The sequence below is a fragment of the Scyliorhinus torazame genome, chromosome 2 (assembly GCF_047496885.1).
Source record: "Scyliorhinus torazame isolate Kashiwa2021f chromosome 2, sScyTor2.1, whole genome shotgun sequence".
Taxonomy (NCBI): domain Eukaryota; kingdom Metazoa; phylum Chordata; class Chondrichthyes; order Carcharhiniformes; family Scyliorhinidae; genus Scyliorhinus; species Scyliorhinus torazame.
In genome coordinates this window covers 173,489,422-173,501,554 of record NC_092708.1, presented here as the reverse complement: position 1 = coordinate 173,501,554, position 12,133 = coordinate 173,489,422, and the positions used below count along the sequence as shown (strand labels likewise).

General features: G+C 43.9%; 1 protein-coding gene across 5 annotated transcripts in view; it reads right to left on the bottom strand.

Annotated features, from left to right (window-relative positions):
• The window catches only part of unc80 (unc-80 homolog (C. elegans)), a 599,468-nt gene that overhangs the window by 361,096 nt on the left and 226,239 nt on the right, over positions 1-12,133 (bottom strand). For all 5 annotated transcript variants that reach the window (XM_072480367.1, XM_072480341.1, XM_072480351.1 and 2 more), the window contains 3 exons: positions 8,326-8,432; positions 5,478-5,625; positions 2,559-2,731 (listed from right to left, as the gene is read on the bottom strand). In XM_072480367.1, coding sequence (XP_072336468.1) covers positions 2,559-2,731; positions 5,478-5,625; positions 8,326-8,432 — 428 coding nt within the window. The remainder of the gene's footprint in view (positions 1-2,558; positions 2,732-5,477; positions 5,626-8,325; positions 8,433-12,133) is intronic.

Sequence of the window (12,133 nt, the reverse complement as noted above, 5' to 3'; positions counted from 1 at the left end):
TGGCAAGGCCTAAACAAAATAACAGGCTACAAAACAAAGCCGAGCAGTATCACCAGCAGCAGTGTATCCTTCCCCGATGAACTCAATGCATTCTATGCTCGGTTCGAGCAGGAAACCATTGATCCGCTGTCGAGTGCCCCAGCAGCCATCACATACCCATACCCACCGTCACAACTTCCAAAGTCAGATCGGCCTTCCTGAAAGTGAACCCTCGGAAGGCGGCGGGTCCGGATGGGATCCCTGGTCGTGCACTCTGAGCCTGCATGGACCAGCTGGCAGATGTGTTCGCGGACATCTTTAACCTGTCTGTACTCCGCTCCGAGGTCCCCACCTGCTTCAAGAAGACCACCATCATACTGGTTCCAAAGAAGAACCAGGCAACGTGCCTCAATGACTACCGTCCGGTGGCCCTGACATCAGTCATAATGAAGTGCTTCGAGAGGTTGGTCATGAAGCGCATCAACTCCATACTCCCAGAACACCTTGATCCACTGCAATTCGCATACCGCCGCAACCGGTCCACAGCAGACGGCAACTTCCTGGCCCTACATTCAACCGCCTTCAACACCATAATCCCAGCCAAGCTCATATCAAAGCTCCAAAACCTAGGACTTGGCTCCTCATTCTGCAACTAGATCCTCGACTTTCTGACCCACAGCCCACAATCAGTAAGAATAAACAACAACACCTGCTCCACAACAGTACTCAATACTGGGGCCCCACAAGGCTGCATACTTAGTCCCCTACTATACTCCCTGTACACACATGACTGCATGGCAAAATTTGGACACAACCATAGTGGGCTAGATCTAGGATAACGGCGAGTCAGAATACAGGAGGGAGATAGAGAACCTAGTGGACTGGTGCAACGACAACAACCTATCCCTCAATTCCAGCAAAACTAAAGAGCTGGTCATTGACTTCAGGAAGCAAAGTACTGTACACACCCCTGTCAGCATCAACGGGGCCGAGGTGGAGCTGGTTAGCAGTTTCGAATTCCGAGGGGTGCACATCACCACAAACCTATCCTGGTCCAGCCACGTCATTGCTACCGTCAAGAAAGCACAACAGCACCTATACTTTCTCAGGAAACAAAGGAAATTCGGAATGCCCACATTAACTCTTACCAACTTTTACAGATCCACCATAGAAAACATCCTATCTGGCTGCATCACAGCCTGGTATGGCAACTGCACAGCCCAAGACCGCAAGAAACTTCATAGAGTCGTGAACACAGCCCAGTCCATCACACAAACCTGCCTCCCCTCCATTGACTCAATCTACACCTCCCGCTGCCTGGGGAAAGCGGGCAGCCTAATCAAAGACCCCTCCCACCCAGCTTACTCACTTTTCCAACTTCTTCCATCGGGCAGGAGATACAAAAGTCTGAGAACACGCATGAACAGATTCAAAAACAGTTTCTTCCCTGCTGTTACCAGACTCTTAAACGACCCTCTTATGGACTGAACTGATTAATACTACACTCCTGTATGCTTCACCTGATGCCGGTGTCTATATATTTGCATTGTGTACTTTGTGTTGCCCTATTATATATTTTATTATTATTTTCTTTTCTTTTCATGTACTTAATGATCTGTTTGAGCTGCTCGCAGAAAAATACTTTTCACTGTACCTCGGTACACGTGGCAATAAACAAATCCAATCCAATCCATGCACAAACATTTCTGATGACAGTCTTTTACACAAAACCTTTTCAAAGGCCTTCCGCACATCCATATAAATAACTTTCAGAAACATTAGTTACCTCCTCAAAAATTTCAATTAGGTTTGTTAGACATGACTTGCCCTTTACAAATCCATGCTGAATTGGGAAGGTCACATTTTATAAATATACATGTATTTAGAGCCAAAGTGATCTCCTGGGCCACTTTCATTTGCCTAAGAGAATTGGAGAGGACTTTCCCAGATTTTTGCTTCTCTAATTGATCGTAAGTTTTCCCCCTTTTTTTGCCTCATCTAGCAGATTACATGACTGATGGTGGGCAGGTAAATATGTGTACGGGTGGGACTGCGTACCTAATCGTGATGCACCAGGTATGAATGAATAGTTTTTTTACGGTTCACTGATTATGTGTGTTGGTAAGAACTCAGCTGCTTGCAATTTATAATGAAATTATAATGGTAAATTTGTAAAATAAAAATGACACACTCAGTTATGATTTTGCTGTATTCAGCTAACAGCATTATATATAAGTTAGAGGACATAAAGAGAGCATTCAAGCCTAACAGACCTGTATTGCTGTTTACATGCTGCACTAGCCTTTTGACCACCCAATCAACATATCCTTTTATTCCTTTATCCCTCGTGTATTCATCTCACTTTAATACACCTATGCTATTCACCTCAAGTACTTCTTCTGGTGGCTAGTTTCACATTCTAACCACCCTTTATGCCTGAATTTTTAAAAAACTTCCTGAGACCCTCAACTATTCCCATTTAACAGTGCGAGTTTTTCAATTTTAACGTTTGGAAAGAATCCACATTAGCACTTCCAAAAACAGGAACTAGTGGACAAAATACAAAGATTTTCTTTTACCAGGTCGAGAGCTGCAGCTAGGATTGAAGCATCAGGAATTGTGCCAGGTTCGCAGCAATTTAAAAGGAACTGGAAGCGTTTCATGCCCTGTCTAATCGCTCCAAGATTCACAATATTTTTGTTTTTGCTTCCTTCTTGGCTGGCCGCAAGGTGTTCCTCAAAGCTACGGCAACCTATAAAAATACAAAATATAGAATCAAATTGCAAAAGTCTATTGAGAATGATGATTATACTTGTCATTTATCTATTCTCAACCCCGGATTGGGATTTCTCAACAATGGAAAGATACAGAATTTTGGCATCAAGTTCACAAGAATGCATTGCTGCTAACTTGTTCCATGATTTCAAGGTCCAGCTGTATTCCTGACAATCCTTGTACAAATCAAAGCAGCCTAACAAGTGGGTGGATTCTCTGCCCCGGCCATGGGTAGAGGACATAAGATTCCCGATGCGGAGGAGAATCGAGTGTTTGAGTAAAAACAGGATCAGTACCGGGCACTGATATTTTCCACTGTGGACCCCCATATCAGAGAACACGCCTCGCCCCCCCATATTCTAGATTCTCTGATATCAGAACCCCCTTATATCAGAGATCCCCCAATAAGTCATCCTTATCTGGAAAGGCATGATGTGGAGATGCCGGCATTGGACTGGAGTGGGCACAGTAGGAAATCTTACAACATCAGGTTAAAGTCCAACAGGTTTGTTTAGAGTCACTAGCTTTCGGAGCACAACTCCTTCATCAGGTGACTCAGGACTCACCTGATGAAGGAGATTTGCTCCAAAAACTCACCTATTGGACTTTAACTAGGTGATGTAAAACTTCGTACTCTACCTGGAAGGTGAAGAGAGCCCAGGCAGAAACAGGGGAAAATCACTGCTTTTGCACTTTCCAGTCCCTTACACCTGCTGCCAGAAGTGTTGAAAGCAGCAGCTGTTACTTCATAGAAAGCCAAAATACTTCACATGTTTTTAAACCCTCTGCGGGCTTCTATTTATTGTCAAAGAGAAATAGCATTTCGTAGACTGTAATTGATAGACGAATAGCTTCCAGATGGTCAGGGGTTTGGGATGTTTATTGTCATTTCTCTTCACACTTTAATGTTTATCAACATCTAGCTTTGATTGACAGGTCCTCACCACATCAAAAGCACAAAAACAGTTAAATGCTTTCTGCTGAGACAAAGAGAAAGTGAAAGCATCCCATAGATTTGGGGGAGGGGGCACTGATGGGGGGGTCTCTATTGGGGGGGCCTAAATGGAGTGGGCCTGATGGGTTGGGGCCTGTTTGGGGGGGTCTAATGGACGGTCTCTGATTTTGGGGTCTCTGATCAAGGGTCTGATGGGCATGGTCTTTTGGGGGAGTCTGATGGGAAGGTCTGATGGGAGCATCTAATGGAGGGGGGGCTGATGGGTGGGGGATCTGATGGGGGGGTCTAATTCTGGGGTCTCTGATCAAGAGGTTCTCTGATTGGGAGGGGTCTCTGATTGGGGGGGGGGGTCTCTGATCGAGGGGTCTCCGGTCGGGGCGGTCTCCGGTCGGGGCGGTCTCTGGTCGGGGGGTGTCTCTGGTCGGGGGGTGTCTCTGGTCGGGGGGCTTTCTCTGGTCGGGTGGGGGTGTCACTGGTCGGGGGGCATGCTGAAAAACCTTTAGAATCAATGGCAAAGTGGCAATTGGATCCAAAATTGGCTCAGGTGCAGAAAGCAAAGATCAATGGGTATTTTTGTGACTGGAAGTGGTGTTCCACAGGGCTCAGTATTGGATCCCTTGCTTTTTGAGATTTATAGCAATGATTTGATTTGCATGTAAGGGCCATGATTGTGAAGTTTACAGACTATACAAAAATTGGCCATATGGTTGATCATGAGGAGGAAAGTTGTAGACAGCAGGAAGATAATTGTGTCTTTAAATGTTTTCCCACCATGCCAAAACCAATTAGGGAAGGGCAATAAATGCTGGCTGGGCCAGCAACATCCACATTGCATGAAAGAATAAAGAAAAAAATTGCAATCTTGCAGTCGTTTTGTCAGCAGCTCTATGAGCCAGGAGGATTAGAGCATTGTGGCTTGAGCGGCTGCAATTTCTATCCTCAGGAACCTAGGATGCTTCTCATCTGCTCCTGGAGACTTTTCTTTTTTTGTGGACTGCCAACCATTTAAGCACAAGGCAGTGTGATCCTGTTGGTAATGACATTGAAATGCTGGAAGGAATACTTCTAGTATGTGTGTTTCATATTCACTGGAATTCTATTTTTTATGAAACGTTGATATGAACACATCTTTGCTCCATATAAAATGGCATTCTGAGTTGCCACTGGAAGAATTAGAATAAGATAAAGTAATGTGCTGTATATTTGTGTCTGTGACAGGCTAGAGAGAGTTGTTAGTTATTATAGTGTGTCCAATACAAAATCAAAATTAGTGCCAATGCAAGGCATATATCCAACCAATTTAAAGACCTGAACTACAGGAAAATGTATATACAATTTAAAACTAGTAAAAAACATTGCTACAGTAATAAAAGGGATAAGGATCAGGCTGCATGAACTGTTTTTTTTCTGTTTGAAAAAACTATTAGTTGCCCTGTTATTAAACCCACTCTTTTAACTCCCACATACTAGCTGCAATTTATGAGAATGCCAAAGACATGGAAAGTGACTCATAACCTCATATTATGCTATTTGTGCCTGCAATCTGTTCCTACTCAGTTTACTTAGGCAATTTTGGACAATTTATTTTCCAAACAAAGTTAATAAACTTCTCTACGAAATTCATTTTTAAGATGAAATGCATCCCCTTACTATGACTGACCAGTGTTACAGTTACAAGAAGCAAAAAGTATCTCAAAGAAAGTATGATGCCAACAGAAATTGAATGAAGGGCAAAAGTAATTCTGAAATCAGATGCTGGGGTAAATACCATCTTTTTCTTCTGTGTGATGAAGCTTTGATGGATTTCTTCGACCGGAGCGCCATTTACCAAGTCGCTTGAAGAAGTTCTCCTCTTCATCTCGCCCATCCTCCAGGCCCTCACCTTCTGAGAGCTTAACTGCACTATTAAACTTCACCTGTGTGCAATGACATTATATATCATTTAATAAGTATATCATTTCTTACAGAACTTTAGAAACCAATAGGAGCTCATTTCTAACATCTATGAAAGAAATACATCCATAATCCAGTGCTCGCAAGACTTTCCTCTCCAAAGTCGAAGATAAATAAGCATGGTGTCCCATCCCTACAATACCTGCAGAAACAAACTAAGCTGACATGCGCAGTGGAGGGAGTCTCTTCCGCCTCCGCCATGGCTGATTTGTAGGCGGAAGGGAAAGAGTGCCCCCATGGCACAGGCCCGCCCGCGGATCGGTGGGCCCCGATCGCGGGCCAGGCCACCGTAGGGGCACCCCCCAGGGCCAGATCGCCCCGCGCCCCCCCCAGGACCCCAGAGCCCGCCCACGCCGCCTTGTCCCGCCGGTAAGGTAGGTGATTTAATTTACGCCGGCGGGTTAGGCAATTTATCGGCGGGACTTCGGCCCATCCGGGCCGGAGAATCGAGCGGGGGGGCCCGCCAACCGGCGCGGCGCGATTCCCGCCCCCGCTGAATCTCTGGTGCCTGAGACTTCGGCAACCGGCGGGGGCGGGATTCACGCCAGCCCCCGGCGATTCTCCGACCCGGCGGGGGGGTCGGAGAATGTCGCCCCAGGTGTCAGTTTAATGACTTATCCGAATAACATCATCACTGGCAGTGCAGCTCTCCGTCAGTACTCAACTGAAGTGTCATCTTAGATTACGTGCTCAAATCTCTGGAATGGAGTTTGAACCCACAATCTTAGAGGCCATGAGTCAAGGCAAACATTTAATATTGAAATTAAAGGGCAAAACCTCTAACAATGACATTAATGGAATAGAAATGTAAGTGGCAAGATCACTGCCCATGTTAATGCCTATCTGCTTCTAAACAAATTTCCAATTATTATGCATAGTTTCTAACAATAATGCGGGTAGTATCTAGGAATTATCACACATGTGGCCAACACTTTGGAGTGCCAATACAGCTATTTAAAGGTATGTAACTGCCTTTTAAACTTAAGCTGAACTAGAAGTAGTACTTGCACCTTGCTCACCTGATTCAACAACTCACATTGCAATACTATTCCAAGAGGATGCCGATCTTCCCGTGCTTTGGTTAACATAGAACATAGAACAGTACAGCACAGAACAGGCCCTTCGGCCCTCGATGTTGTGCCAAGCATTGTCCGAAACTAAGATCAAGCTATCCCACTCCCTGTCATTCTGGTGTGCTCCATGTGTCTATCCAATAACTGCTTGAAAGTTCCTAAAGTGTCTGAATCCACTATCACAGCAGGCAGTCCATTCCACACCCGAACCACTCTCTGAGTAAAGAACCTACCTCGGACATCCCTCCTATATCTCTCACCCTGAATCTTATAGTTATGCCCCCTTGTAACAGCTACATCCACCCGAGGAAATAGTCTCTGAACGTCCACTCTATCTATCCCTCATTATCTTATAAACCTCTATTAAGTCGCCTCTCATCCTCCTCCACTCCAAAGAGAAAAGCCCTAGCTCCCTCAACCTTTCCTCATAAGACTTAACCTGTAAACCAGGCAGCATCCTGGTAAATCTCCTTTGCACCCTTTAAGTGGAAGTTTTTCCATGAGAAATCAACAATTTCCAGATACTTACAAGAACCAAATATGGGATCTTCCTAGCCCGTAAGCCTCAACCAACACATTTTCCTCGAATCCACAGAGTTTATTTAATTCAAACCTTCTTGATTTACATCCAACATGGATCAAAGGTGGTTTAAAATAATTGCAATAGTTTCAGTTGCTAGCCTTCTATGGTAATGTGGTAAATTTGTGAGAAATGTCATAAATAATAGGCTAATATACTCTATGTGTGCTATATGCAATGTATAGTAAGGGGAGCATTTGATTTGATTTTACATCAGAGACTTTTTAAATACCAAACCTCACACTAATGCCACTTTGATCACCTATTGCTGCTGTCAGTTAGCCGCAGAATGCTCAGTCACAAAAGTTTAGATTGATTACATCTATAGACAATTTAGAAAATAACATAAGTTAAATGTACACTGATAGTTTGGTACGTCGCCTATAATGTTGAACTACTAAATTCTGGTTACACCATACCTGCCACTACTACTATTCACATTTAAGTAAACATACAAATCACAACAAGTGGAAAAGGTTTGCTAATTGGGAAAAAAATCATTACAGTCCAATATGATAAAACCATCTTCTGATGACATGACACCATCACAAAACTTTATAACAGAATTTCAACGAATTTTAAACCAGCAGCGCTTGTTGAAGGCTTTCAAAATCTATTCAGGGCTTTTGTAATACTGTACCAACAAATTGAGGCATACCTTAAAAATTGCATTCCTGAGCAATGAGTCAATTTGGATATCTACAAGAAAGCAATGCTGCATGTATATGCTGATGTTCAGCTATGGTAGCATACAAATAACTTTGAAGCATCCACAGGAAAATGCTTAAGGCATTAAGCAATATGAATTACAAATGTGTGTTAGCCTACCTAACAGAGGTAATAACACATTAAAAGTAATTAATCAAATGCAGAGCTTGTTGGGTCACCCTATGAATGTGATAAAGTGCCAGATGAAGGCAAAGTCTTTATCCCCCGCCAAGCATTATAAATAAAAAGTTAACTAAAACAAAGTTCATTCCATTAGAAGTAAAAGAAAGTACTCTCTGCACCTTTGAACTCTGACGTATAAATGAAAGTCTGTCCACAGAACTGATGTCCAGGAGGTCTTCAACACCATCTGCTAGTCCTGACAGCGAAGAGCGTTTCAGCCAGTTTCCTACAATAATATTATTCACAATGGTCATTTCTAATCTTTACATGGACTTTGAAACATATGTTTATCTTACAGTTCCAATCAATTGGAGATATTACAATACTCAACAAGTAAATCTCTCATGAGTTATTCTTTAATTCCCTCCCAACAAATCTCCATTGATGTCAATCCACGGTCAATCTTTTAGGTGGGAGGATCTGAACAGTCTTCACAAAGATTTCTCAACAGAAGTCATCATTACTGCTCCATAACTATCTGAAGTAGAGGTGGAGATGATGGTGCAGTAGTAATGTCACTGGACAAGTAATCCAGAGGTCCAGGCTAATGCTCTGGGAACCTAGATTCAAATCCCACCACTGCAGCTGGTGGATTTTAAATTAACTTAATTAACTTGCAATTCTAAAACCAGAATCCGTAATGGTGACCATGACAACTATCAACACCTGTTGTAAAAATTATTTTTAGGGAGGGGAATCTTCAATCAGTGTAACCCACCTTTGACTCCAGGCCCAAATACGGTTGACCCTTAACTGCCCTCCGAAACGACCGAGCAAGCCACGCAGTTTAAAGCCAATTAGGAATGGCAACAAATGCTGTCCCTACCAGTAACACCTACATTCTGTGAAAGGGAAAAAGGGTGCATGTCGAGGGCCTTTGGTCTACTCATGACAGCTTTTGTTGCACTCTAAGATGAAAGGTTTTCATGACCTGCCCAGTAACTTTCCAACTCTCAACAAAAAACAGATTTAAGTTTAAATGGCAATTGAAACTGAGTTTCAAACAAACTTTCACGATAAATAATGCACATAAACAGAAAAAGGTGGAAATATTCAGCAGCTGTGGAGAGAGAAACAGAGTGTCATGCTCCTCGTGTGCGATGTGGGAGCTCAGGGACACGTCCACTGTCCCTGGCTCCTTCACGTGCAAGAAGTGTGTCCAGTTGCAGCTCCTGTTAGACCGCTTGACGGCTCTGGAGCTGCGGATGGACTCACTTTGGAGCGTCCGCGATGCTGAGGATGTCGTGGACAGCACGTTTAGCGAGTTGGTCACACCGCATGTGAAAGGTACTGAGGGAGATAGTAAATGGGTGACCAAAAGACAGAGCAAGAGTAGGAAGGCAGTGCAGGTGTCCTCTGCGGTCATCTCCCTGCAAAACAGATATACCGCTTTGGATACTGTTGAGGGAGATGGCTCACCAGGGGAAGGCGGCAGCAGCCAGGTTCATGGCACCGTGGCTGGCTCTGCTGCGCAGCTGGGCAGGAAGAAGAATGGCAGGGCTATAGTGATAGGGGACTCAATTGTAAGGGGAATAGACAGGCGGTTCTGCGGACGAAATCGAGACTCCAGGATGGTATGTTGCCTCCCTGGTGCAAGGGTCAAGAATGTCTCGGAGCTGCAGGACATTCTGGGGGGGGAGGGTGAACAGCCAGCTGTCGTGGTGCACGTAGGCACCAACGATATAGGTAAAAAACGGGACGAGGTCCTACAAGCTGAATTTAGGGAGCTAGGAGTTAAACTAAAAAGTAGGACCTCAAAGGTAGTAATCTCAGGATTGCTACCAGTGCCACGAGCTAGTCAGAGTAGGAATGTCAGGATAGAGAGGATGAATACGTGTCTCGAGAGATGGTGCAAGAGGGAGGGATTCAAATTCCTGGGACATTGGAACCGATTCTGGGGGAGGTGGGACCAGTACAAACCGGACGGTCTGCACCTGGGCAGGACTGGAACCGATGTCCTAGGGGGGGTGTTTGCTAGAGCTGTTGGGGAGAGTTTAAACTAATGTGGCAGGGGGATGGGAACCGATGCAGGAAGTTGGAAGGTAGTAAAACAGGGACAGAAATAAAAGGCAGTAAGGGGGAAAGTGCAAGGCAGAGAAGCCATAGTCAAAAATCAAAAAGGGCGACAGTACAAGGTACAGTGACTGAGGGGAGCTCAGTGAATAGGACCAGGAATACTAAAAGAAATAAAACGGGAAGTGAAAACATTAATGGTAAGCGATGCGGCAGGTTGTTACAGGAAGATGTGGGTTCGACGACAAGGAAAATTAGGAGAAAGGTTAAGAGGAAATATAACTTAGGAAAGGTTACTGATCGAGGTGTTAAGATTAAGAACAGAGGTAAAAAAGCCAACATAAGTGTACTTTACCTGAATGCTCGTAGTATTCGGAATAAGGTAAATGAGTTGATGGCGCAAATCATCGTGAATGACTATGATTTAGTGGCCATTACTGAAACATGGTTAAAGGATGGTCACGACTGGGAGTTAAATATCCGAGGGTATCAAACTTTTCGGAAGGACAGAGTGGATGGTAAGGGAGGTGGTGTAGCTCTGTTATTTAAGGATGACATCCGGGCAACAGTAAGGGATGACATCGGTGCTATGGAGGATAAGGTTGAATCCATTTGGGTGGAAATCAGGAATAGTAAGGCGAAAAAGTCACTGATAGGAGTAATCTATAGGCCACCAAATAGTAACATTATGGTGGGGCAGGCTATAAACAAAGAAATAACAGATGCATGTAGAAATGGTACAGCAGTTATCATGGGGGATTTTAATCTACATGTTGATTGGTTTAACCAGGTCGGTCAAGGCAGCCTTGAGGAGGAGTTTATAGAATGTATCCGCGATAGTTTCCTCGAACAGTATGTAATGGAACCTACGAGGGAACAAGCGGTCCTAGATCTGGTCCTGTGTAATGAGACAGGATTGATTCAGGATCTTATAGTTAGGGATCCTCTCGGAAGGAGCGATCACAATATGGTGGAATTTAAAATACAGATGGAGGGTGAGAAGGTAAAATCAAGCACTAGTGTTTTGTGCTTAAACAAAGGAGATTACAATGGGATGAGAGAAGAACTAGCTAAGGTAGACTGGGAGCAAAGACTTTATGGTGAAACAGTTGAGGAACAGTGGAGAACCTTCCAAGTGATTTTTCACAGTGCCCAGCAAAGGTTTATACCAACAAAAAGGAAGGATGGTAAAAAGAGGGACAATCGACCGTGGATATCTAAGGAAATAAGGGAGAGTATCAAATTGAAGGAAAAAACATACAAAGTAGCAAAGATCAGTGGGAGACTAGAGGACTGGGAAATCTTTAGGGGGCAACAGAAAGCTACTAAAAAAGCTATAAAGAAGAGTAAGATAGATTATGAGAGTAAACTTGCTCAGAATATAAAAACAGATAGTAAAAGTTTCTACAAATACATAAAACAAAAAAGAGTGGCTAAGGTAAATATTGGTCCTTTAGAGGATGAGAAGGGAGATTTAATAATGGGAGATGAGGAAATGGCTGAGGAACTGAACAGGTTTTTTGGGTCGGTCTTCACAGTGGATGACACAAATAACATGCCAGTGACTGATGGAAATGAGGCTATGACAGGTGAGGACCTTGAGAGGATTGATATCACCAAGGAGGTAGTGATGGGCAAGCTAATGGGGCTAAAGGTAGACAAGTCTCCTGGCCCTGATGGAATGCATCCCAGAGTGCTAAAAGAGATGGCTAGGGAAATTGCAAATGCACTAGTGACAATTTACCAAAATTCACTAGACTCTGGGGTGGTCCCGGCGGATTGGAAATTAGCAAACGTGACACCACTGTTTAAAAAAGGAGGTAGGCAGAAAGTGGGTAATTATAGGCCAGTGAGCTTAACTTCGGTAGTAGGGAAGATGCTGGAATCTATCATCAAGGAAGAAATAGCGAGGCA